The 26813-nt window shown below is 58.7% G+C and overlaps 2 protein-coding genes and 1 long non-coding RNA gene across 5 annotated transcripts; 2 read left to right on the forward strand and 1 right to left on the reverse strand.

Annotated features, from left to right (window-relative positions):
* Positions 1-15301, forward strand: LIPE (lipase E, hormone sensitive type). Of its 3 annotated transcripts, none has more exons than XM_045891597.3 (10): positions 1-158; positions 6565-7100; positions 9218-9308; positions 9419-9564; positions 9770-9955; positions 10139-10433; positions 11193-11420; positions 11642-11818; positions 13884-14305; positions 14664-15301. In XM_045891597.3, the coding sequence occupies exons 1-10, from the start codon at positions 41-43 to the stop codon at positions 14883-14885; spliced, it is 2421 nt and encodes an 806-aa protein (XP_045747553.1). In that variant the 5' UTR covers positions 1-40; the 3' UTR covers positions 14886-15301. The 3 variants fall into 3 exon arrangements, with proteins under 3 accessions (XP_045747553.1, XP_045747554.1, XP_045747555.1); XM_045891598.3 differs by lacking the exon at positions 1-158 and adding an exon at positions 5068-5278; XM_045891599.3 differs by lacking the exon at positions 1-158 and adding an exon at positions 5305-6133.
* On the reverse strand, positions 12559-18052 carry LOC129046306 (uncharacterized). The gene is made up of 2 exons (XR_008507347.2): positions 17941-18052; positions 12559-15276 (listed from the first exon to the last, which is right to left on the reverse strand). It is a non-coding gene; the product is annotated as an uncharacterized LOC129046306 (long non-coding RNA).
* Positions 18031-26035, forward strand: CNFN (cornifelin). The gene is made up of 3 exons (XM_045890386.2): positions 18031-25225; positions 25583-25719; positions 25807-26035. The coding sequence occupies exons 1-3, from the start codon at positions 25117-25119 to the stop codon at positions 25894-25896; spliced, it is 336 nt and encodes a 111-aa protein (XP_045746342.1). The 5' UTR covers positions 18031-25116; the 3' UTR covers positions 25897-26035.
* Positions 26036-26813: the final 778 nt, after the last annotated feature.

Raw genomic sequence — 26813 nt, forward strand, 5'->3', positions numbered from 1 at the left:
CGGCTGGAATCGGCCCCCGCGTGGGGACCGCGGAGAGCTGATGGAGTCTGGCCGGGGAAGCGGGGCAGCCAGGGCCGATGGGGCCCTGGGCTCGAAGAGGGCCAAAGAGGGGTCCAAGACTCGTAGCCGCCGGCGGTGGCGAAAAAGCAAAACCAAAGGTGAGCGCGCGGGGGCCGGCAGCAGAACGGAAGGAACCTTCGACATCCTGCGGGGAACTGGGGACTGAGTGGACGGACCCACTGCCCCGAGAAGTGGGGGAGCCCGTGGGCTGGCCCACTGCCGCCCTGCGAGGGGATGCGGGGATGATCCATTGGGAGAATGGGTGATGTGAGAGTGGAATATGACCCTCAGCATAGAGACTACCGGACGCCCCAGTAGCGACTTGGGAAGAGTGTCAGAATGCGAGTCTCCAAGACTAGGGTTCCCGGTCCGGCTCCGTACTCGCTGTGTGACCGTGGGGCAATTCCTGGCTTCAGTGTTTCCTACCAGGGAAATGGTTCAAGCGCCGGTTTTCAGGGCCCCAGCACTCATGAGAGGATAATGGAGAGGTTTAGAAGCTGTTGCTCAAAGAGGAAGTTTCGAGGGCATTCACTGTCAGGAAAAGGTAGGAGGAAGGGGTGCCTCGTCTTGGGAAATGCCCCAGGGCCAGTATGGCTCAAAACAGTCCATCCTCCCATCCTTCATTCAACCCGTGCCTCCGGTTCCTTGTCAGGCCCCCTGCTTCAGCCCAGCACCACTGGGGCCTAACTTCCTGACCCCCGCTCTTTTTAGGACTAGGGAGCCCTGGATAGGCTTCAGACCACCACAACCTCCCTGGCACAAAGAAGGGAGGGCTGTCAACTGGGTTTCTAAGGAGCCACATTATTTACAGATCTCAGCAAGCTGGAGAAAGACTGACAGACCACCAGACATGTTGCAAGCCTCAGGCAGGACCACACATTAAGTTCTTGCTAGGTGATGAGTATTTGTGAAGCCAAGTGAGGACCTATGGGAAGTTCCTTCCTGTGAAGAAACTGATGTAGCCCCCAGGCCCTAGAGACCCCAAGCCCATTGTTCTCTCTGCCTTAGGCAACATCATTCGCCAAAGACCGAACTGGAGTTGGCTACACACAGGCCCACGCACACTCGCACACACGCACACGTGCAGACTCAGACAGGCTCGGAGCTCAGGCTGGGACCTGAGGGCATTCACTGTCATACTCCCAGACACAGCGTCACAAGCAGGACAGTGTGCCCAGAGGCAGTACAGACCAAAGTTAAAAACGTGGGCGTTGGTGGCCTGGTTCCTGGGGTCATAAACCGTGGTACACTGAGCAACAGGCTTCTATCCCTGTCTGAACTTTCTGAGCTGTAAAATGGGCACAGTGATAGGACTCCCTGACTCGTAGGGCCGTTGTGAGGTTTGAATGAGTCTAGCACATTGGACACTGGCACACAGCAAGCCTGCCTGAGGGATGGAGGTTCTCATTACTGGTACTCCCCATTAGGCAGTGAGTTCCCTAAGAAGGGGCCCGTGTCTGCCTTGTTTACCGCACATTTTCATAGCCTGAGATGCCAGGCACAGAGGCACTCAGATATTTATTGAATTAGTAAGTGAAGGAATGTACAAACTGTAACACTGGGATAATAATAATCGTGCTGCCCTTAGGCTTGTCGTGAGGAGTCAGAAGCCTCTTGGGTCGGGTGCCTTGCACAAGGCTGAGCCGTCCCACCCACAAACCCAAGGGCCCACCTACTCACAAAGGCTCATTCCACTCAACCCTAAGATCCACCTGTCATTTCCTGAGGCTCTGCCCTGGTGCTACGCCTCATTAGGGTGAATCAGACCCTGCCCCTGCCCCTGCCCCGAGGACATCCAGGCTGGCTGGAGCAGTCCTAGTCATCAGGTTGATCTTGCCTGGAACTAATGACTCTAGTGTCATTGTGATCACCCCATTTCTGAGATGCTGACACTGAGGCTCTGAGGGAGCAAGGTCACCTGGGCTTCCTTACCTGGCCGGTGAGGGTAGGGGTGTGTGAACTCAAACCTGCTCTGTGCCCCGCCACCCCGCCTTGATTATGGGCCCAGAAAGCTCCAGTCTCACAGATTCGTTCAGCAGACATTCACTGAGCATTTACTTGTGTCAGGCCTGGACTCTTAGTGGTGAGGACAGACTCACATTTGAGCTGGGGACACAGATATCAATCAAATAATCCCACAAATCAGATATAATTGTAAACTGGCAAATACAAGAGGGAAAGTCCGGAGAAAATGTAAGAGGAGGCTTCCCAGGAAGGTGACATTGGACCCAGGGATGAGCAAGTGCTGACTGCTGGGCAAGGGGGGCAGGGAGGCGAAGGGAACAGCTCAGGCAGAGACCTTGAGGCCCAAGGAAGTGGCTCATTACAGCACAGAGGGAGCTCAGCAAGGGAGGGGAGGAGTAGGGGGCTCGGGGGGGCAGGGGGACCAGATAGCACCTGGTTTGGCAGGCCACGTCCAGGATTGGGGGCTTTATCCTGAGAGCAAGGGTGGGGGGTGTTGCAGGGTTAGGAGTGTGTGACCAGACTGAAGTTCTAGAAAAATCCTCTGGCTGCTATGTGGAAAAGACGTTGAAGGGGGCAAAATCAGAGACACATAAAGATTTATTACAATCCTCTAGATGAGGGGTCAGTGGAAGTGGGAGAAGGGCCAGATTCCAGAGGTTCCTGTGGGGGCAGGCAGAGTGGACAGAACTTTGTGATGCATTGGATGAGAGTAAGAAGTGGCCACACACACACACACACACCCGGGGGGCACACAGATAATGAGTGTATACGTCCATACACACACAAACACCTGCCCGTGCAATCTCACGGGCCAAGAAGAACACAGACACGGATACAGTCACATACATACACACATGCCCTCAGACACACGGAGAAACGTACAAACGCACAGACTGGGGAAAAAATGTCACCCACCCACAGACACAGGCCAGGCAAACACTAGGCATGACGTGTACCCACATACATATGTACATCTGTGTGTGAGCCTCCAAGACACTCACACCTGACCACCCAGAAAGCGGGCAGCTGAGACCTGATGGAGAGAAGGAGCTCCCCCCCACACACACTGCAGAAACTCTGCAGAGACCGGCTGAGCCATCCTAGCGGGTCCTGTGACTGTGGGCGGCCCCGTCTTCCTCGGCATCTTGCTTCTCTCCACTGCCAAAAGGGGTGGTGATGGTCCCAAGCCCCTGGGCTGTGGAGAGAACGAAATGAGTTACAGTGCCTGGCACGCATCTACACTGCAGGCCTCTCCCCTTCGGAAGCCCTTGCCCCTCCCAGGCCTCAGAGCTGGTCCTTGCTCCTCCATCCTCCCTGAGCTTGCTTCCCTTCTCACCCCTGCTCAGTCCCCAGGGGCCAGAATCCGGGCTGGGTCTGGCCGTCCTGTGGCTCTTTAGGGCAAAGGGCTGGCGCCAGGCAGCAGAACCCCCCTGGGTCCCACCTCTATCCCAGTTGTTGCTTATGGGCCTTGGGCGCCTCCCTCTGCCCCAGTGCCCTGTGCCTGAGATTCTTGGCAAGTTTCTGGGCAACCTCAATATCCCTTCCTCCCAGCTCCACCCAGCTCAGCCCCCAGGGAGCTGCCTAGAACAGGGCGAAGAGCAGGGCCCTGGAATCATGAAAGCCTGGGATTCAGCCTCTTCCTCACCGCCGCCTATCCAGGCTCACCTGGCCACCAAGCCTTAGTGCTGCCTCCAGAGGCCTCTGTCTGTTCATCTGTTTGTTTGCCCTGGGGAGGGGTGGTTCTCTCCCAAGCTCCCATTCACCTGATTCTGCCCCCACTTTGACTCTTCATGCTTTCTTTCTGTCTTCAAATATTTGCTAAGTACCTATTATGTGCCAGACCCCATGATGAGCCCTGGGGCCACCCCCCTGCCTGAGGGGGCATGATAATCAAAGAGGAGAAACGGGGGTGCTTAGGTGGTGCAGTTGGTTAAGTGTCTGACTCTGGGTTTTGGCTCAGGTCGTGATCTCAGGGTCATGAGATCAAGCCCCGCCTCAGGCTCCCCGCTCAGCAGGGAGTCTGATGGAGATTCACTCTCCCTCTCCCTCTTACTTCCCGCTCGTGCTCTCTCTCAAATAAATAAATAAATCTTGGGAAAAAAAAAAATAGGGAGGAGAGACAGAGGATTCACCTACAGCCAAGCAAATGACCTTAGGGCCTCTCATTCGTGCAGACCCCTTCCAAAGCCCTGTCCCTAAGTTTGTATTTGTGATTTTATGTCCCTTTTCCTAAAGAGCTCCACCTCTACACATACCAGCTTCACAGCTCCGTGAAGTCTGGTTCTGTCCCTGGGGGGAGACAGACAACAAACCTATAAATGAACGTGTCGAATTGCAAGTGTGTAAAAATCTAGGAAGAAACGCGAGTCTGATGGCAGAAAGTAATGATAGGGGTGTGTGTCTTAGGTGGGGAGGAGTAGTTAGGGAGGGCCAAGGCCTGAAGGGTGAGAAACAGCTGGCCAGGTAAGGAGCACATGGAATAACAGAGGTAAAGTGTTTCCGGAGCCTCAGTGTCCCGTATGTGAGGCGGGGATGGCAGTCACAGCAGGATGGCCTGTGAAGGGCAAGTGGCAGGTGCCCAGTATGGGAACACCACACAGTAGGACGTGTGTGGCTCAGAAGCCCTAGCTGAACTTGGCACCACCCTTAATCGGCTTTTGTGCCCTCGGGAGGGACAGGCAGGGCTGGCTACCCTCTCTCCCCCCCACCCCCAATAGCTGGGGCCGGCTGTGCCAGGGCCAGCCTGGGGGACAGGAGCTGAGATCACGGGGCCTTTGCTCTCTGAGCTCCACCCTGGGGAGAGGGAGGGCAGCGGGGCTGGGTGAGAAGAAACACTTTGTTCCTCACTGAGGCTAAGACTCCTGGCTCCTAAGAGAGAAGAGGCTTGGCAAGCTAGGTACCTCAGTTTCTAATTATTGAGGGGGTTGAGTGTCTGCACTCCTGGACCCAAGCAAGGAAGGCGCTGGGGCCCTGGACTCCGGGGTTCTAAGGCAGAGGAGCCTGGGACAAGGACTTGCATTTGAGCGGGGGCCGGACCGGCAGAGGGCGCGGGGAGTTGGACTCCCTGCTGTGTTTACAGCACGTGGGTTCCCTGGCCTTTCTGGGTGCGAGGTGGGGCCTGTGGCCACACCCTGGGCAAGCTCTGCCCCTCCCCGCCGGTTTATGGCCCCAGGCTTCTGCTGGCACTCGCCACACTCAGCCCTAGCCCAGCCCGCAGCTCAGCGTGGGGGAGCTCAGAAGAGGTCTGGGAGGGGTGAGTGCACTGTCTGCTAAGACACAGGAACGGGGCGCGCTTTAAAACTCCAGGTCCTGGAAGGGAGGGGAGACACCTTCTGGGGGATGAGGCAGAAGCCAGGCAAGGTCCTGAGTGGGCTTCAGGAGAGAAGAGTCTCCAGAGCAGAGGGCACCGTCTCCAAGGGGGGACAACAGTAGCTTGTCCAGGGCCTGGGTGACAGTACAAGGACCCCGGAGGGAAGATCACCAGGGACCCTGAATTGTGGGGAGTCGGGCCTTGTCCAGGGCAGGTTTTTGAGGGCCATAGCTAGAGACCCAGCTTCCAGAGCCCTGGGAGGGAGATGAGCGTTTAAGCAATGGCTCTCGACCCAGAGATCTGGGTTTGAATTCTGCACGGCCACTTTTGATGCAAGCTTCAGCTCCTTTCTGAACACCTCTGAGCCTCAGTTTCTCCTGTAAAATGGGGATGGTACCGATAACAGTTGAAACGTAAATGGAGGCAGTCGGCTTCTTGGGGTGAGCAAGCACTAACTGAGAAAGTTCTTAGCGTGGGTGTGGCACAGAGCGAGCTCAAGGCTAACAGCAGAGATGAAGGCAGCTGTTCCAGGCAGGGGAGTGGGGCTGGCCCGTGCGGTCTAAGCCAAGTGGAGAGGCCCGAAGGCCGGGGGACCCAGCTGGGGAGCAGTGGGACCGACTTGTGGGGGATCCCACAGAGGAACAGGGAGGCAGCTGGAGCTTGGAGGGGGTTCCACAGCCAGATCCGAGGGACCAGGAGGGGGCAGGATTGACTCCTCAGTTTGAAGTAAGGCTAGGATTATGAACTGGGTTCCGGAAGAGAACTGGGCTTGAGACCAGGATCCTGGGACACCACCAGGTAGATGGGAATGCGTGGGCTGAGGGCTGAGCTCTCCAAAATACTGGGGGAGGGGAGGGGCCTGTGGGTGACGCCTGGGGCCTTGAGAAGGAGGTGAGATGGGGGCCTGAACCCCTGGGTCCTGAGCGAGGGGGGACCTAGTTGGGATCCACACCTCTCAGAGAACCTCAGCATCCTGGGCCCCAGGAGAGCCAAGTGGAGACGGCTACCTGAATTCTTGGGTCCCTGGAAGGAAGCAGAGGGGTGGATAGACTCCGGGGTTGTAGGAGAGGCGTGGAGCTAGGAAACCAAGAAGAGTCCCACGTAGGAGACAGCACGGCGAAGAGGAGTCTGGGGCCTGGACTCCTGGGTCTGAAAAAGGAAGGGGATGGGGCCCTAGACGCCACCCTTGGTCCAACCCTGCCTGATGGGGGCTCCCCACTCGCCCGCAGCCTCGCGGCTCACACACAGCATGGACCTGCACACGATGACACAGTCGCTGGTGACTCTGGCGGAAGACAACATGGCCTTCTTCTCGAGCCAGGGCCCCGGGGAGACAGCACGACGGCTGTCGGGCGTCTTCGCGGGGGTTCGGGAGCAGGCGCTGGGGCTGGAGCCGGCCCTGTGCCGCCTGCTGAGCGTGGCGCACCTCTTCGACCTGGACGCCGAGACGCCGGCCAACGGGTACCGCAGCCTGGTGCACACAGCCCGCTGCTGCCTGGCGCACCTGCTGCACAAGTCCCGCTACGTGGCCTCCAACCGCCGGAGCATCTTCTTCCGCACCAGCCACAACCTGGCGGAACTCGAGGCCTACCTGGCCGCCCTCACCCAGCTCCGTGCCCTAGCCTACTATGCCCAGCACCTGCTGGCCACCAACCAGCCCGGGGGGCTCTTCTTCGACGGCGACGAGGGGCTCATTGTTGAGTTCCTGCGCGAGTACGTCACTCTGCACAAAGGCTGCTTCTACGGCCGCTGTCTGGGCTTCCAGGTGAGCCCCCCACCCCGCTCCTCCGGACCCACCGTGAAGGGGCTGGGTGGCCCCCCACCTGGCCCGACAGCATGGTAGGATTACCGCAGTGGTATCCCTGAGCTCCGGGGACGGTAGATTCAGAAAGGGGAAGCCGTCTAGGGCTTAGGCGGCTGCATGGGTTGGGGGGGGTCTCAAACTTGTGGCCCCTGGGTCAGTTCCACCGTGTAGTAAGACATCGTTAACTTGCATGGCTCTTTGCGCCAGGATCCCCACACTCAGAGATTTGTCCACTCTTTGCGGTGACCTGTCTGTCCTCTGAAATCATTTGAGACCCCTCAGGAGGGTGGTTAGTACTGTTCTCAAAGGCCTCTTTATAAGAGCACACCCCATTTAGTCACACCCCGCCCCCCGAAGGCATGGGCAGGAGGGAGGGGCCTAGCTCCATTTTAGAGGCTCAAGGGGCTCTGGTCACAGCTGCTCCACGGGACCCTGGTCGGCCTGGGCTTTCTGGCTCACCTCTGGAGCTCTCACTTGACTCAGGATTTTCCGGCCATGGGGAAGGCCAAGGAGCACTTCCGAGTTGGTGACCATGAGGGAGACCTGGTGGTGGCCCCACCCCAGCCACCCGCAGAGGGGTACCGTTCACCTTAACACTGAGAGGAAAGTAGCCTGGGAGCCTTTGGACTCAGAGCAAAAGTAATTTGGGGGCTCAGAATTGGGGAGGGGGGAGGGGGTCCTGGGGACTCAGAGCAGAGGCCCAACGTGCTCCTGTGTGAGGTCAGTGCTGGGTCCCCCGGGCCCCAGCCACATCGGGGAACCCCCCCGCAGGAGTATCTGGAGCTGCGTGACTCTGCAGCCCCCCAGATTCTCTCCGGGCCCGCCCCACCCCCACCCCAGGTGGGCTTGGCAGTCTCTCAGCCTTCCTTCCCCGCTTCCCCACAGAGCAGCCTGGGTGTTCCTGGGAACTTCCCTTCACCTAAGCTGACCCCCCATAAATATTGATCAGCCCAGCTGGGCCAACTGGCTCCTCCCTGTGTCCCGGCCACGACCTTGGAGTCCCCGGAGAGTGATCCTGTGGCCACCCAAGCCAGCATTCCAGGCAAAATGGCCAGGCACCGCTGTGCTCTCTGGCCCACTGGGCCCCTGGCCAGGGGCAAGGTCATGCCTGACAGCTCTTCTCTGAGGGCCCAGCTGCTATGCTATATCGCCTGTAAAATGTCAGCCCCCACAGGGCAGAAGCCTCCCGTATGGGGCTCTAGCTCAGCACCCGGTCTCCCCTGCCCCCGCCCCCTGCCCCCGCGCCTAGTACCTAGCACACAATAGGGTGTAGGCCTGTATTTGTTGAATGAACAAAAGAACCCTGCTGGCCCCCTGCCCAGCTTCCTATGGCTTTTTTTCTCTGATCTTGTCTCCCCATTGTCTTTTCTTAGCGCCTGGCTCCTCCCTCAGATGCTGTCTCCCCATTTGGCTGCCTTTCTGCCGCAAGATCTCTGGCCCTGTCTGTCTCTGACCATCTCCTGTCTGTCTTCCCGCCGCCCAGGAACTGGTCCCCGTCCGCCTGGCCTCATCTCTGTCCTCGCTGACTTTCAGGAAATCCCTGCATCACCTTACTCCCAGCCCTCTATGGCTCCACCCACGTCTGGAACACATCCACATTCCTCAGGCCCTCCATGAGCGCCCTCTGCTTCTCTGGCCTTGGCCGCCACCCCTCTCCCCTCATTCACTCTGCTCCAGCCGCACAGGTTACCCCTGCCAAGCACAGGCTGCCTCAGAGCCTTTGCACTTGCCACGGCCTCTGCAGGGAGCACCCTTCCCTCGCTTCCTCTGGATCGCTCCTCCTCCAGCGCCCTCCCGGATACCCATCTAAGTAGCCTGACCCCCAGTCGTCAGTCTGTGTCCCCTCCACCTACTGTTTTTTCAAATTTTCAAAGCATTGGTCATGAAGCATTCCTTAACATCGAACATATGCCTTTATTTGCTTCCTGTCCCCTAGAGCAGTGCCTGGCACACAGTAGGAGCTCACTAAATGTTTGCTGGATGACCACGTCTCTCCCCAAACCCCGTCTCTGCCCCTCACTCGTGCCCGCCTCCAGTCCCTCCTGGGCAGCGGGTGACCCAGCGGCATCTCTCCACAGTTCACGCCCGCCATCCGGCCGTTCCTGCAGACCATCTCCATCGGGCTGGTGTCCTTCGGAGAGCACTACAAGCGCAATGAAACAGGCCTTGGTGAGTCCCGGCCAGACCCTGCCTGCAGCCTCGCCTCCCTTCCTGTCCCTCCTCCTCCTTCCACCCCCCCGACTCCCGCTGGGCCCCCTGACACCCCTGCCGACCCCCAGGTGTGGCCGCCAGTTCGCTCTTCACAAGCGGCCGCTTCGCCATCGACCCAGAGCTGCGTGGCACGGAGTTTGAGCGGATCATACAGAACCTAGATGTGCACTTCTGGAAAGCCTTCTGGAATATCACCGAGATTGAGGTGCTATCGGTGAGAAGGGGGCCTCATGAAGGCCCCACCAATGTTACAGGATGGGCACACTGGGGCCCAGAGACCCATCCCAGGCCACATCAGGCCTCGGCGGGGCTCCAGGCCTGGGACAGCGCGTGATGGTAAAGAGGGTGGGGATTGGAGAGGAGGCACGAGGGGCCGCAAGCAGCTCCTCCCCAGCGCCCCTCCTGTTCCCTCCCACCAGTCTCTAGCAAACATGACATCAGCTACTGTGAGGGTAAGCCGCCTGCTCAGTCTGCCACCAGAGGCCTTTGAAATGCCGCTGACTGCTGACCCCAAGCTCACGGTCACCATCTCACCCCCTCTGGCCCACTCGGGCCCCGGGCCGGTCCTCGTCAGGCTCATCTCCTATGACCTGCGTGAAGGACAGGTAGGAGATACAGAGCCAAGGAGCACCAACAGCCCCCCTCCCCAGAGGCCCTCCCACCTCTCGCTGCTTACACCTGCCCCCGCCCCCCCGTCCTGTCTCTCTGAGCACATCCCTTTGGTGGGGTGAGGCCCAGGCAGGCCACCCCAGCCTCACCCACATCCTCCTCCCTCCCCCCCTCCCCAGGACAGTGAGTCGCTCAGCAGCCTGGTGAAGTCCGAGGGGCCCCGGAGCCTGGAGCTGCGGCCACGCCCCCAGCAGGCACCCCGCTCACAGTCCCTGGTGGTGCACATCCATGGCGGTGGCTTCGTGGCCCAGACCTCCAAATCCCATGAGCCCTACCTCAAGAGCTGGGCCCAGGAGCTGGGCGTCCCCATCCTCTCCATCGACTACTCCCTGGCCCCCGAGGCCCCCTTCCCCCGAGCGCTGGAGGAGTGCTTCTACGCTTACTGCTGGGCTGTCAAGCACTGTGCCCTCCTCGGTGAGCCCCCGCCCCTCACTGTCACCCACTCCCCAGTCCTGTCGCCACCCCGTGCCTTGCGGGGAGAGAGCTCAGGCCTCAGTCTTGCACCCCCTGCCTCCCTTGCCATCTCCTCCCGCCCAGCCCTCTGCCGCCTGTTCACCCCCTCCTGCCCCACTGCTCCCCAGACCTTCTGTCTCAACCACTTCCTCCTTCTGCTTTCTGCCCCCCAACTCTAGCCCTGACACCCCATCCCCCCACCTCTCTGTCCCCGAGGACCTCTTCTCTCCTCCTCCTGTTTCCCCACCCCCTGTCCTGCACTGCCAGCCTCCCGGCCCGCGCTCCAGGCCATTCTTCCAGCTCCTCTGACCTCCTGCTTCTGACCTCTCCAGATGCAGAGGGCAAGGTGCCGGCGTGCCCCACGGCACAGGGATGTGGCTCTTTTGTATGGTCAGCTGAACCCTGCCCTTCCATCTCCAGGCCTCGGCTGCCCCTCCCTCCCGAAACGGGCCCTGGTCTCCCCTTTCCCACCACCTGTCCCCCTTGTTTCTGACCTCCAGCCTCGCAAGCTTCCCAGAGCCTCCTGATGGCCACATCCTCAGTCTGCCTGGTCCCCGACCACTGTCCCCCAAGCCCCTGCCTCAGTTTACCGATCTCTAGGACTGCAGTGGGCTAGACCTTGGGGCTGGGGCCCCCATACCCCACCTCTGAGAGTCCAGTGCTCCTGGCTCAGCGCTTGAGCTCCTCCCTGCCAGGCTGACCAAGCCCCCTCCAACCCAGGCTCAACAGGGGAACGGATCTGCCTCGCAGGGGACAGCGCAGGCGGGAACCTCTGCTTCACCGTGTCCCTCCGGGCAGCAGCCTACGGGGTGCGGGTGCCAGATGGCATCATGGCAGCTTACCCGGCCACCATGCTACAATCTACCTCCTCGCCCTCCCGCCTCCTGAGCCTCATGGACCCCCTGCTGCCCCTCAGCGTGCTCACCAAGTGTGTCAGCGCTTATGCTGGTAAGGCTGCCACCCGCGGAGCTGGGCGCCTGGGCAGGGCTTGGGTGCTGGAGTCCTGCAGGGATGGGGGCTAGCGCCCAGTCCCCCGGGGCTCAGGAAGGGAAATCTGAGACTCCTGGTCCCCACTGAAGCCATCAGATATCCTTGGGTCCCCGGGGGCACAGAGGCCTGAAGTTCCAGGTGTTGAGACTGGGCCTCAGCCCTCCACACATACTCCACAGGTGGAGAGACAGAGGAGCACTCGGACTCGGACCAGAAGGCACTGGGCATGATGGGGCTGGTGCGGCGGGACACAGCCCTGCTCTTCCGAGACCTCCGCGTGGGCGCCTCCTCGTGGCTCCACTCCTTCCTGGACCTGAGTGGGCACAAGTCCCACACGAGCTCAGTGCCCACGGCAGGTGAGTGAAGCCCTCCCCTCACACACCCACTCGGGGTGGACAGCAGGGACAGCCGGATACACCGAAAGTCCTGGGGGGAGGCGAGTGGCTGTGTCCTCGGGTGCTCAGGGAAGCAGAGATCACATTCTGGCTCTAACCCCCTATTTGGCCCTGGGGACTACCACACAGCCTTGCTTTTCCACGACGCTCCACATCCTAGAATTTCCAGGACTTCTGGTCTGCCAGGTCATCTCAGAACTCCTAGGAACTACAGGGGGTAGCCTTCCAAACAGCCCATCCCAGAAAGGAACCCCAGGAAATAACTCAGAAGGCCTGCCCCATGTGTCAATTCTTGGTCCCAAGAATGCCACTCAAATCCCTTGATTTGAGTGGGGGGAGTCCAGCCCTCCTAGATTCTTCCCAGACTTGTAACAGAGACACCTGGGGGTAATGCCCCACTCCAGGGGCTGGCCTAGGAGCCTGGGCTCAGAGAGATCAGCAGACTGACTGCACAGACCTCGGTCAGTGGGAGAGATTCCCAGCCTCGGGTGGGTGGCAGGATCCTCACGCAGCCAAAAATCACTAACATCCAGGGATCTGTTTTTCCCCCCACAATTTTTTTTAACATTTTAATGATTTTGAAGTACAGCCAACCCATTTTGTATCTTCAGCATGCCAACAGTATTTTCTGAATAATAGTGCGTGTTCAAAAGAAGACAGATACCATTCCTATTCAGAAAATTGTTCCAACTGAGTGTGTCTTACTTGAACTTTTTAAATTTTAGGATATTCAGATGGATACAAATACACACAAAAACAAAAGGGATTTGAACCATGAACCATTGAACACTGGGGCTTTCCCTAAAGGTTAGAGGTGACACGTGCAGCCCCTAGAGGCCCACAGTCGAGCAACCTACGGGGTGACGGGGGCCAGGTACCCTATCTGTGAGCCTTGCTTTGCTCCTCCGTGAAATGAGGATGGTAAGAGGACCTGCCTCATGAGGTTGTTGTAAGGACTTCATGCAACTATTTGTGCCAAGCACCCAGCACAAACCTGACACCCAGTAGGTGCTCCTAGCAGATGCTGGCACCCCTGACAGGCTGCGCCCCGTGACTCCTGTCAGTGGTTCCGTTCCGGTGACCCTCTGGGTCACGGGGCACTTAGGCAGTTACTCTCATATCGTCTTACATCTTGCCTTCGTGGATTTATATAGACGAGTTCAAAAAGAAAAGATACTTGCAAAAGGCAGGGTCCTGGCCCCAGTGGTAAGCAGCGTAGGTCGGGTCAGATTAATGGAGCGGAGGCTAAGGTGGGCACTCCACGCGGCCCGAAGCGCGTCTTCGGCCTCCGCAGGGCACTTGTTTGTCCAGTCACTCAAAGGTAAGGGATAAAACTAAAGAACATGAAGGAAATGTGGAGAGCAGATCTGTGTGGCTGCAGGTGTGGGATCCCTGGGAATCGAATAGGCTCCCAAGACTCTCTTTAGCTCCCTGTGAACGTGGCCTGCTCACGTGGGCCTGCTCACTATTCCACTGTTGACACCCTCTGTGTTGAGTGGCCCTCACAGGTTGGCTGGGGCCCCGTGCTGGGGTCAGGGAGGCGGCTGGAACAAGGCACCAGGCCTAGTAATAAAACATGAGGATAGCGTGTGACCTCCCAGGGGGCAGCAGTGCCTCCTCCCACCGAGTCCTCACCAACTCCTATGAGGTAAGGACTCTTTTTATCCCCTCTTTGTACAGAGGAGGAAACTGAGGCTCCCAGAGGTAAACTGACTTGCATTTCACCCTCCCGGTCACCACACGCTCGCACGCACACACGTGCGCACACACACACACACCTCCACCACCACGTGACTCCTCCCACCTCCCCCTTGGAGTTGCAGCCTGGGGCACCTGGGGCTCCCCACCCATCCCTGAGGACGGGCGCCTGGGGGGAACACTCGGCCTCCACAGCCTAACACACAGCTCCTCCTGCAGAGGTCACTGCCCTCCCCCCCGACCTCTCCTGCCCACCACGCACACCCAGCCCACATAGCCCAGCTGAGCTGTGGCCCCCACTGGCCACCTGCCCCTGCTCCTCTTGCAGAGTCAATGCGGCGCAGCGTGTCCGAGGCAGCCCTGGCCCAGCCCGAGGGCCCGCTGGGCACGGACTCCCTCAAGAGCCTGACCCTACACGACCTGAGCCTAAGGGGCAGCTCTGAAACGTCAAAAACCCCGGAGCTGTCCATGTCTGCGGAGACACTTGGCCCCTCCACGCCCTCCGACGTCAACTTCTTGGTTGGCCCAGACGACGCACCCGAGGCCGCTAAGGCACAGGAGGAGCTGAGCACCAAGGACAGAGGCTGCGGCTTGCGCTCCTCCTTCCCTGACGGTTTCCACCCCAGGCGCTCCAGCCAGGGCACCACCCGGATGCCCTTCTGCTCCTCGCCCATCGTCAAGAACCCCTTCATGTCGCCGCTGCTGGCGTCTGACAGCATGCTACAGAGCCTGCCGCCCGTGCACATTGTGGTGAGCGCCAGATTCGGACAGTGCGCTGGGCGGGGAGCAAGGCGAGCAGGGGCGGGCAGGGGCAGGTGCACCTGCGGAAGGGAGCCCGGGAGCGAGAGAGCGGAGGGGTGGGGGTGGTAAGGTGGCCTGGCTGCCGGCCGAAGGGAAGGGAGAGCCGTGCCACCAGGAGGGAATGCCCGGGGACCGGAGGGCTGCAGGGAAACCAGGGCTGCTATTTCCTCTCGCGATCGGGAAGGGGAAAGAGGTGGTGGGTCTGGGGGGCGAAAGGGGCGGAGATGCTGGGCCGAGGCTCAGTCTCCCACCCCCCGCCCCCTCCCCTCGTTCCCCTGCCCCGTGCCCCACCCCCGCCGTCCCGCAGGCCTGCGCGCTGGACCCCATGCTGGACGACTCGGTCATGTTCGCGCGGCGGCTGCGCGGCCTCGGCAAGCCCGTGACGCTGCGCGTGGTGGAGGACCTGCCGCACGGCTTCCTGAGCCTGGCGACGCTGTGCCGCGAAACACGGCAGGCGGCCGCGCAGTGCGTGGAGTGCATCCGCCTCATCCTCGCTCAGCCCGCCCCGCCCGCAGCGCCGCCGGTCTGAGCCCCGGCCCGGGCCGGGCCGCGCGGGCAGCTGGGGCTGCGGGGGGCGACACTAAAGGCCTCTTGTTCCCATCTGAGCCGGCCTCCGTGGTGAATGCGCCCCGGGTTAGGCGGCGGGGACGTCCCCCCCCCAGTCGAGGGGCTCCCGGTCCCCTCCAGCCCTTCCGTCGGGCCGGGCGCGCGAGGGGCAGTATGTGCCTTAAGGTGGGAGGACGGCTGGGGGGGAGGGGCGGGGGCCCAAAGCCGAGACCCTGCCCTGAGGGGTGGGGGGCGCGCACCAACCAGTCTCCGTAGACAGCTGGAGCTGCACTCCATCATCGCCTTCTACTGCTGCTGTGACCGCCGCAGGGTGGGGGCCTGGCCCTACCCGCCAAGACGGTTTGTTTTTGTTCCTTTGTAAATAAAAGTATTTAATTAGTTCGGCCTCTTGCAAATAGGGTCGGGTGTCGCCCACCAGGGGGCAGCATCGGACTCTGCTGCTGGGATCTGAGCAGCCTGGCAGTAGAAAGCTGGGAGCCCAACTTCTGGGTCCTGAGGAACGAGCCGACTGCGGGCTCGGATTCCTGGGTGCGGAGGGATTAGACGCCCCTACTAACACAGACCACCTCCCCTTCAGACCTAATCCACGTGATGTGCCAGATGGCCCTGGGTTCTCAGCTACTCCCCTTTGCAGACCTAGCCCCAGCACCCACCCAGAAAAGAAAACCCAAACGCCCTAGAGAACTGCAGCAACTATATCAGGAAACCAGAAACAAAACTGATCACCCCAAATACTGGAAGCCCAAGCTCTCCTGAGCTGTGACAGTCACTCAGTCCCTCAACCAAGACTCTGAGGTCTTGTCCTTTTGTAGGCCCTGGGTTTGGAGCAGAGATGATTTCTATCCAGGGCCTGTCTTCAAGGGACTCAGGGAGAATGGGCGGAGAGACCCAGACACAGCATGTCACAGTTCCCCCAGGTTCCATCTGGTAATCAAGGAGGGCTTCGTAGAGGAGGTGATCTGAATTTGACCTTAAGGGATAAGTGTAAGTCTGCTAGGCAGAAGAAACATGCAAAGTTGTGAGAGCCACTGCACAGTTATCAAAGCCTCTGCCTGGCCAGAAGGTCAGGTACAAAGTGGGAAGTGGCCTGGGGGGCCTGGAGCAGTCAGCAAGAGCAGATCCTGAAGGGCCTGGAATACAATCTGGACTGAACTGGAGGGCAGTGGGAGCCACAAAAGGGCTTTGAGCAGGGGAAGGACAGGATCAGCTAAGGCACTGAAAGGGCCTGCTGGGACCCTGGGGGATGGACTGAAAGGGGCAAGACTGGAGTCCTGGAGGCAGAGGAGGCTGGGGACAGGGAAGACAAGGCCTGAGCTGGGGCAGAGGCCATGAGGGTAACTGACGTTGAAGAGGACTTATTGTGGGTGGAGCAGTTGGGGATGAAGATGGCACTCAGGCTAGCCATGGGAGCAGGTGGACGGTGAGGCTGTGTCTTTACTGGGAAGAGGCTCTGGTGTGTACAAGGAGGGTGGCCGTCTACTGAGAGCTGTTTTGCACATGGAGAGATCAAAAAGTCTCTGTGAAGCAATGCAGGGGGGCATCCCGGAGGCAGCAGGGGGCAGGAAAGCAGGCTGGTTGCTCACTTCTGGCTGGAGCTGAGGGACTAGAACCTTTCCAGGAAGAGTGGACAGGTGGGATGAGCAGAGGACCAGGACAGAGAGAACCCTGAAGGCCACTGCCCCCAGGAAAGGGGTGGGCAGTAAAAGGGGAATCAGTTCTGGAGGGTTCTAAGGAGCAGCCGGAGAGAGAAGAAGCTAACCAGGAAACAAGAGATTTCAGGTGGGAGGGAGTGGTTGGGGTGAGATGAGGATGGAAATATTATCCTCACGCCTCAGCAGGGAGCAGGTGGGTCCTTGGTGACCTTGTCCAGAGCTATTGCAGGGCCGGCCATGGGATGTGGGCAGCCAGACATGGAGGGCTGAGGAGGGAGCCATAGCCCAGAACTCTCCCTGAAGGTCTTGTTCCCCCTGTTGAGCTCATAGGACCTCTTGTTCATCTCTCCCAAACAGTCATCCACCCACCAACCCGCTCGTATTTCCTGTCCCCTGTAGCCCAGGCCAGAACTCTGGGTCTTGTCCTGGACAGCCCCTCATCCCATAGCCCATCAAGCCCCATATTCTATTGTTTCTGCCTCCCGAACCTCTCTCTGCCTTATCCCCTTGGTCTCTGACCTAATCCACGCTTCATCTTCTCCTGCCTGGGTGTCTGCTCAAGCCACCTTCTGGGCTACTGGCAGCGTCCAGTCTCGTTTCTCCAGTTCCAGCTCCAGCTCTGACCTCATCTTCCCCTGCTCTAAACCCTTCCATGGCTCCCCACGACCACCCCACCCCAGGACAAAGTCCAAGCTGCCAAGGCTGGCCTTGCCCACTTCATCCTCTTCCAGCCTTATAGTTACCCCACCGCAAGGACCTGACTGGCGTCCTTCTTGGGCACCTACACAGAGTAATACTCCCGCATACCTCCCTTTCTTCGCTTGTGCTGAAACACCCTCTCACATGCTCTTCTCCTTTGCTTGGCACCTCCTGCCCCTCCAGGATCCAGCGCCAATGTCCCCTCCTCTGGAAACCCTTTCCTGATCCAGCAAAGCCTAAAGAGACTCTCCCCACCTCGGCACATCCCTGCCCATCAACGTGTCTGTCCTCCCCGGGATCTGACCGGGGATCTTCGAGGGCAGGGCCTAGGCCTGACTCATCTTGGTCACCACCGTCGTCCAGCACAGGGCCTGGCACATCGGAAGCCTCGGGAAACGTTTGAGTAATAGGTGGCTGAGTGTGTGATGAGCGAGCGAGTGAGTAGCAACAGAAGCTAATGGGAAAGCCAGTGAGTGGGAGAGAGAATGAGGGCAGGAGAGACTGAACGGATGGGTGTGCAGGCCAGGTAGGCGCAGCCGAGAAATCAGGTTGAGGCTGAGAGGAATGGAAGGGAGACATGACTGTCTGGGACTCAGTTTCCCCAACAAAGCAAAATGCGCAGTCGCCCGGGCTAAGCGGCCCCCTCCGCCTTCAACCCCAACAAACCTCGCCGTTTCCCCTCCGAACTACGTCCAGAATCCCAGTACTGGGCGTGCTGGAAAGGGCTTACCGACTGGACCCGCAGAACCTGTTTCCCTCCCAAGCCGCTCCAGCCTCTGGGAGGTGCCGCGGGATTCCCACCCCCAGGTGCCCGGCCTATTGGCTGCCTGGCAGAGACTAGCGGAGACTGGCGTCTTCCAGAGCCTATCGCTGTCCGGTTTAGGCCGTGGGCTCCGCCTACCAGGGAAACGTGCCCCAAGTGGTCCTGGGCGATAGGAGGCGGAGCGTCTATTGGCTGGAAGATAGTGACTGACGTCATGGGTAGCTTATCACAGCCAGCCTCCGGAGGAGCGCTCCCAGTTCAGGCCCGCCTCTGGAAAAACGCAAAGGGGTGGTAGCCGAGGGCGTGGTGGATGGCAGAAGCGCCCCGGAAGTGGGGTCCGGCCGCTCGCGCAGCTCGCTGGCCTCATCATTGGGTCCTAAGGGAGGATGGGGACTTGAGAAGTCTGGACTCCGTGGTCCTGAGGGAGGAGGGGCTGGGGATCTGAGGGAGGAGGGACAGAGGAACCTAGACTTCAGGGTCTGAGGAGCATCTGAATGGTTGGATCTTGAGGAAGGAGGGAGCTGGGAACCTGAAAGGTCGGGGTGTAGGGACGGGGACTCCCAAGAGTCGCTGGCCTGCCCCGGGATGACGGATTTGAGGTTTCAGATTTTATGTGGCTATTTATGGGATTGGAGCCAGGCCTTGTCCCCAGGCAAGAGTTCTGGGTCCCGTGAGGTGGGGCTTAGAATAGAAATGAGGAGGAGGAGGCTTAGGGGAAGCTCTGGCCTCGGTGTGCCCTTTCCACCCCCACCCCCACCCCCGGAAAGGGAAGCCAGGGTGCTGTCTGCCAGGGGAACCCAGAGCGGGAGGAGACTTGAAACTCACATGGAGACAAAGAGAAAAACATTGATACCAAGAGAGATTAAAATAGTAAAAACAATAATTATAAGGGAGCTCTCTCTTGTATGGCGTGGACTGTGTGTGGCCCCGGTTCTATGCGAAGCATCTCACATAATTATCGCATGTCTTCCTCATTACAGTTCTAAGAGATCAGTTTATTATAATCCCCATTTTACAAGTGAGAAAATTGATGCCCAGTGAGGAAGAATCAAGATGCAAATGTGAAGAGACAGGAGAGACACAAAACACAGATGGAGATAAACAGGCAAAGAGATAAAAACAGGCCCAGAGAGGATAGAAAAGGTAGACAGCAAACAAAAGAGAGGGGCTGCAAGCGGGGACTCCTGGGGTGGGGTAGGGGGCTGGGGCCTAGGACTCCTGGGTCCCAGGACTCCTGGGTCCCTGGGTTGGAAGGACCTAGGACTGGGGCTTTCAAGTATCTCCTCTCCTGATTTCCAAATACCAGACTTGTCCAACCCTTCTCACTGTGGGCGTTGGACCTGGTTGGGGTCAAAAATAGTGATTAGGAGGGGGCAGGCGTGTCATTATCCTATTAGGAGATGATAAGAAAATGATTCATGGGGATGCCCCCAGCCTGGGAGGGGCCTTTCCCCCATGGCCTCTGTTGTTTCATCTGGACAGATTGGGCCTCAGAAAGGACTGGGGAGGGGCAGGGTCCTCTCTGTCCCTCTCCACCACTGCACCTCCATCTCTCAGAACTGTCACTAAGTCCCACCATGGAGATGAGTGGGCCACCGTGGGGCATCTCTCTGGGCCTCTCTGCTTTCCCCCACACCTTGAACCAATGCCCACCAGAGGTCCTGGCACATCACAGGAGCTCAGCAAATGCGTATCGAATGGATGGACAAACCTCTCTGGGCAGCTATTCCTCTGTCCCCGTCCTGACCATCTCTCTGTGTCCCCATCATGTTTCTCAGCCTCTCCCTCGCCTCACGCATCTCCTCCCACCTTCCCTTTCACACAGGTGTTTCATCCGAGGACACAGGGCCCCCTATCCCCAGTAAGAAGAAACTGAGGCTTTGGGGAACCTGGGTGGATCAGTCGGTTGAACATCCAACTCTTGATTTCGGCTTGGGTCATGATCTTGGGGTCCTGGGATCAAGCCCTGTGTCGGGCTCTGTGCTCAGCTGGGAGTCTACTTGAGATTCTCTCCCTCTCCCTTGGCCCCTTCCCCGCTCAAATAAATAAATAAATCTTATAAAAAGGAAGAAAAGGAAGAAGGAGGAGGAGAAGAAACTGAGGATCATTTTGGGAGAAGTCACCCTCCCAGGGTCACCTGTGGGACATGAAAAGGAGGAGCTGAGAGGGGTTCTCAAGACCCCAAATACAGACACACCCCTGGCATCTCGGAGTCAGAAATGTAAGATCACACCAAACATGTGCCCTCAATACCTGCTTAGTGGGATCTTCATTTGCACCCATACAATCAGAGAATCACATGCACCACGCGCACTCACCCACAAACACAAACATAAACATCAGCACACAATCACATAATCACCCTTACTGACAACACACACAGAAATCTCCTATTCTGGGGTGCCTGGGTGGCTCAGTCATTGGGCGTCTGCCTTCGGCTCGGGTCATGATCCCGGGGTCCTGGGATCGAGGCCCGCATCGGGCTCCCTGCTCCGCGGGAAGCCTGCTTCTCCCTCTCCCACTCCCCCTACTTGTGTTCCCTCTCTCGCTGTGTCTCTCTGTGTCAAATAAATAAATAAAAATCTTAAAAAAAAAAAAAGAAATATCCTATTCCACATGCAAATCAGACACCCCAGGTATGCAATTATACGCCCAGCCACAGGCAAGCCACTCATTCAAACCCAGCCAGGACCACGAGAAGACTTGGTTTCCTTCTCAACTGTATCTCCAGCAGCTAGAACAGCACCTTGCTCTCATCAGCCGCAGAAACACAAAATGTTTCCGAGTGTCAGGCACAGTTCTAAGCCCTTCCCGTGAACTAACTCATCGAATCCTCGCAACCACCCTATTTGCCACCACTCATTTTAAAGATGGACACACCAAGGTCCAGGCAAGCTTAGTGATTGGCTAAAGTTTTCATGGCCAGGAAGAGGCTATGAGAATTTGAACTCAGGTTTTCTGGCTCTGGAACCCATCACACGAGGCTCCTATTCAATAAATCACTCCTGCCTTAATCCAGTTGGAGTTCTAGAACCATGACAACCGACCACACCTGAACCAGATGCACAGTGGGCGGGCGGGGTGGGGAGATGCACAGTGGGTAGAATTTCAGGAAGGCAATATAGACACACAAATAGAAAAGACCCCCCAGAACACACAGAGACATGGGGCAACCCCCACAGGGACACACAGCACCCAGAGAGAGACGCACACACCACACGCAGAGACACAACACACCCAAACCCAGACACGGTGTCCCACCCAGAACTCCACTGAGCTCCTGTTCTGCTCCCAGCCCCACTGGGTTGGCCCTCGAGGAAGCAGCAGGCTCAGGATGGGAAGAGGGGACAATCTCACTTGTCTGCTCTGCCTGACTGGTTCCACGAGGGCCATGGATGGCACCACCCACCTTATGAAACCCGCATTGGGCAACTGGACCCAGACCTGACCTGGACTCTTGGATTCTGGAGCGAAAGGGGCTGGGAGCCTGAATTCCTGGGTTCTGAGGGAATAGGAGCTGGGTGCCCCCCCAATCATGGATTCTAGGGGAGAGGAGGATGGGGATTGGGACCTGGACTCTCAGATCCTGAGGAAGAAGAGCTGGAGGTCTGGGATCCTGGGTTCTGGAAAAAGAGGGGCCAGGGACTTGGATTCCTCTCCTCTGTCTTTTAAGGCAGGGTTCCAGAGTTAGCAGATAAAAATACAGGACACCCAGTTAAAGGTGAATTTCAGATGAACAACAAATACCTTTTTTAGTATAAGTATATCCCAAAGATGGCATGGAACATACTTACGCCAAAAAAATGTTGTTGTTGTTGTTGTTGTTGTTGTTGTTGTTGTTTGCCTGAAATTTACATTTAACTGGGCATCCTATATTTTATCCAGCAACGCTGTTGAGGGGATGGATGCCAGGTGCTCGGAGACAGCCATGGCCACTGGTCAGGCCCCAGGCCCCTGCTCTTCCTGCCCCTGCCCTCCTCCTCACCCCTAAGCAGGCCACCTCACAGCTTCCCCACCCGCTTTCCTCATCTACATGAGTTGCTGTCTAATTGCAGCCCCCAGGCTGTGTCAGAGTGGGGAGAGGAAACCCGAGGACAACTCGGGTTGTCATCCTGGGAGCCCTGGGGTCCTCAGAGATGACTGACCCTGAGTCACCTGCAGATCATGGTCTGGCAAGCTGGGGGATGGGGCCCTGGGGCTGCCTCTGTGGGGAGGCCTGGAGATGGAGATGTGGGGATGGGAGGCAGAGACCCGGGGACGAGGGCAGGAGACACACAGCTTGGGGGAACAGAGACTCAGACATGGGGAGACAGAGAACCAGAGCAACTTGGAAACAGACTGGCACAGATCAGGAAAGAGATACAGAGCTAGCGAGGCAAAGATGCAGAGATGGGGGCACAGGGACACTAGACCAGAAGTGGAGAGAAGATGTTCCTAGACATTCAGGCTCCTGGACCAAGTGACAGACATGCACCAGAAAAACACTGAGTGCCACCCAGCAGTCTGGGGATAAGGAGAGCGAGCCATCTGGGTGGTGCCGGGAGACCAAGGCTTGGGTCCTGCTGTGGGTTGGATTGGGAGGTGAGGAAAAAGCTGGGATCCCAGGCGGATAGGGTGATCCACCTGCCATCACCCATACCCATTCCCAGTGGGGTGACACCACCTTCTCTGCAGGTGACACCCCAATTTTCCAGCGCCTACATTTTTGGGGTGACACCTGTGCTGGAAACCCCACCCAACTCTAATGCTGCTTCCCTCACTGAGTCACTTCCAACCCTGCCAGGCCTGTTGGGGGCAGACTTTGGTGACTCAGGAGCCCAGCATCAAAAATCCCAGGACCCCTGCACACTCAGGGGCGCAGCCTAGCCTAACCCAAGAGTCTACACCCCTAGCCAGAATCTGAGCCCCTCTCCCTCCTCTGTTAGGGGCCCAGATGAAGCCCCAGCCCCTCCTCCCTCAGACCCAGGAGTCCGGCCCCCGCCCCCCCATCTGCTCTGTTACCCCCCCCACCCCCAGTCCTGGGCCACATCCATCTCCTTCCAGAACCACAGTTTCTCGGTTCCCAGCCTCCTCCCTTCCCAGTTTGAAGGTCGAGTGAGTTGTATATATTTACTTTGGTTTCAGCATGAGTGACCCCCAAAACACACTGCCCCCCATGGGCCTGGTGGCCCCAAATGGGAGGACGGTGCCCCCTCTTCCAGGGAAGTGGGAACCTCACTCAGGGGGAAAGGAGAGGCCCTCACAGGGGAGCCCCCACTGCACTCTCCTGCACCCCCCATTCCTTCCTCCACCTCCCTGCCTCTCCACTTTCCACCTCTGTGTCTCTTCTCTGAATCTGGCTCCTCTCTCTGCTGTTTCTCCCCCAGATCTTTGTCCCTCTCTGTCTCGGCATCTCTCTCTCCATCTCTCTATGTCTTCGTCTCTGTCCATCTCTCTGAATCCCCTTCTCTCTCTCCCGCCTGGGCCTCTCCCCTTCTGTCTCTGTGTCCCCCATTCCCTCCCCGTCTCTCTGTCGTTCCTCTCTTTGGGTCTCTGCACTGTGGCCCAGCTGCGCCCCTTGAGCCTCCCCTCTGCCTTCTCTCCCCTCACCCCGTCTCTCCCTGCCTGCTCCCCTTTCTGTCTTCCCTCCCAGCTCCGCATTCCTGGCCCCCTCCCTGATTTCCTCGGTCCCACAAGAGCTGGAGGGGAAAAGGGGGGATGGGGGATGGAGAGCCAGGGAGGGGAAGTTCCTGTGGGGGGAAGAGGGTCAGCCAGACCGGCTGGGCTCCCTGGGCACCTCTGTCAGAGCCCCACCCAGGGCTGTGTGGCCCGCCCCAATATAAGCAGCTCCTGGCCAGAGACAGAACACAGTGCCTGGCTCACCCACACCTGTCTGCATCATCGCCGTTGCTGTCTCCTGCAGGTAGGAGCATCTGCCCACAGCCTCTTCTCTGTGTCCCCACCCCCCCCACCCCCCGCTCCCCTGACATCTCTGTCCCTTGCATATCTCTGACTGTCTCGGTGGACACTTCTGTCTTTCTCAATGCCCTCCATGTCCACCTTCTCAACCTCAGTGGCGCTGGGTTGAATCTGGAAGTCCTGGGGCCCAGCGCGGCCTCTACTAACCCCCTTGGCCTGGGCTGTTGGATGTGGGGCATTTCTCTTCACCTCTCTGAGCCTCAGTGTTCCATCTGCGAAATGGGCTTTCAGAGAAGTCAAAGCCCTGGGCAGGTGTGAGTGTTACTGGTGGCATCTCTCTGGGCACCTGGCTCTGATCTCTTTCTCCCCTTGTCTCTGACTCCGCCTGTCTCTGTCCCCTGGTCTCTGTCTCCAGCTCTACCTCTGGTATGGGGAAGGTCCTGTGGGGTCTGTCGGGCAGCGGTACAGAGATGGGCGAGTTTCTCGCCCCCACCCCATACATCCCTACTCCATGTTTCTCCCAGCTGGCAGGCTGACTTGGCCTCTTTCTCCCCAGTGCCCTTCCCCCTGAGAACCCAGCCCCCAGTGCCCCTGCTCCTTGCCCGCCCCTCCCCCAGTATCCAGCAACCTTTGGACAGACTCAGCCACTGTCACCGCGGCCACCTCTGCTGTCCCCAACACCGCCACCTCCTCAGGGCCAGCAAGATGCAGTTTGAGATGCACGACAACGTGAAAGGCAAAGGTGGGATCACTGGAACCCTTCCGGTCCCTGGAACCTGGCCGCTTCCCTCCCCTGGGCGCCCTGGCTTCGAAGACAGATGGCGCCTGATTGCATCCCAGAGACCCCTGGAAATGCGGGAACCCAGCTCCCCAGGCGCAGACGTGGAGGAGGTGGCGCACTTCTCGCCCCGCCCGGATGTGGCACCCACCCTTCCCCAGACTTGCAGGAGTTCCCCACCCACAGCCCAACCAGATGTGCAGGAGGCAGTGGCGATGGGGACAGACTGGGGTGTCAGTGCCCAAACGTGGTGGAAAGGAAAGGGGGGTGCAGTGGTGTCCTCTCCGTGGGCGGCCTGGTGGCCCCGCCCAGACTGCCCGGCAGAGGCAGGGGCGGCAGGGATGTGGGGTCCGGGAGGGGTTGTCGGGCTGCCCGCTGACCCTGGCCCACCACCTTCGCAGCCATGTCCTACCCAGTGACCAGTCAGCCCCAGTGCGCTAGCAGCTGCTACCAGACCCAGCTCAGCGACTGGCACACGGGACTCACGGACTGCTGCAACGACATGCCCGTCTGTGAGTGCCGGCGGCTCCCTCCGGGGGGCGGGGCCAGGCCCCACGAACCCCACGCCCCCTCCCTTCCTTAGACCCTGAATCCCCACACTCTGGCCCTCACCCCTTCCTCCCACCTCCAACACTCCCCGGGATCCTGACCTCACCTCTTCCAACGTCCCCTTGCACCCTCAACTTTCCCCGTTGTGGCCCCAGCTCCCCCTCCAAAACCCTATCTCCCATCCTCCAAACCACCCCCGCTGGGAACCCTTCATTCCCTCCGGGACCCTCGACTGGGCGCCGCGGAGCATCGGCCTCGCCTCTCCCCCAGGCGCCTCTCCCCGGTGGGCCCCGCTCTGACTGCCCCGCGCCCGCCCCCAGGTCTGTGCGGCACTTTCGCCCCCCTGTGCCTCGCCTGCCGCATCTCCGACGACTTCGGGGAGTGCTGTTGCGCGCCCTACCTGCCCGGAGGCCTGCACTCCCTGCGCACGGGCATGCGGGAGCGCTATCACATCCAGGTGCGTGCGGGTCGCGGGGCCCGGGCGGGGACGGACCTCCTGGGACCCAAGGCGGGGCTCCTAACTCTCTCTCCCCCAACCCTCTAGGGCTCCGTCGGGCACGACTGGGCGGCCCTCACCTTTTGTTTGCCCTGCGCCCTCTGTCAGATGGCGCGGGAATTGAAGATCCGGGAGTAAAGCAGCTCCACGCGCCTCCTCCTTTTCCACCTGTCACGCCCGGCCCCCTCTGCCCCCTCGGCCCCCTCTGCCGCCTCGTGGGAGGGCCTGCCCCTCCGCCCTATCCCGCTACCAGAAATACACCCACAATAAAAACCTGAAAACCAACTCCGCCTGCATTCTTTTTGTCCCAGGGAAGGAATCTGGGTGGAGAAGGTTTGGTGAGGGTTGTGGGGACACAGGGAAGATGTCTAGGTGTGGAAGGATGCCAGGGTCAGATCCTTGACCCCAGCCTGCTGTGTATGACATTGGCAAGTCTTACCTCGCTAAGCCAGGGGGTCCTCATTAACAAAGTGAAACCACTAACCCCTTAAGCTGCCCAACCGAAGCTCTGCAGGGATCCTGAAAATAAGCAAAACCAGAAAAAGCTCCAAGAAAAAATTTAGGAGAGCCCCTTCCCACCCCTACTAAGTCAATACCTATGGACTCTTGGCCTACACACAATCCTAACAGGTTTGGGGTGGGGGGGTCCTTTGTCTCCAAAGCAGAGAACTGCCAGGTTTAAGGCTCCCTGGACCTGAAACTAATCCTTAAGGATCACCCAGTTCTCTTTATTGCAAAAGCGACTAGCAGATTAAGAAAATCTAGTCTCAAAATTGGGCAGAGCAAGGATCTGATCTCAACTCTTGCCACTTACTAGGCGTATTATCTTAGGCAATTAATAAGCCTCTCTGAGCCTGTTTCCTCCTCTGAGGATAATCCCTAATATGTCATATGGCTACTGTGTGAGCTAGAGAACAGATGGAAAGACCAAAGAGTGAGCTTAATAAACTTGTTAGTATTATTATGTATAATAACACTACACTATTCTGTTATTTGTATTATTTGCTGTTATTCTCGCTCTCTCTCTCCATCTGTGTATCCAACCATCAAGTGAC

This window comes from Mirounga angustirostris, unplaced genomic scaffold, assembly GCF_029215605.1.
Source record: "Mirounga angustirostris isolate CCGP_5_RB_7025 unplaced genomic scaffold, mMirAng1.0.hap1 SCAF_16, whole genome shotgun sequence".
NCBI lineage: Eukaryota > Metazoa > Chordata > Mammalia > Carnivora > Phocidae > Mirounga > Mirounga angustirostris.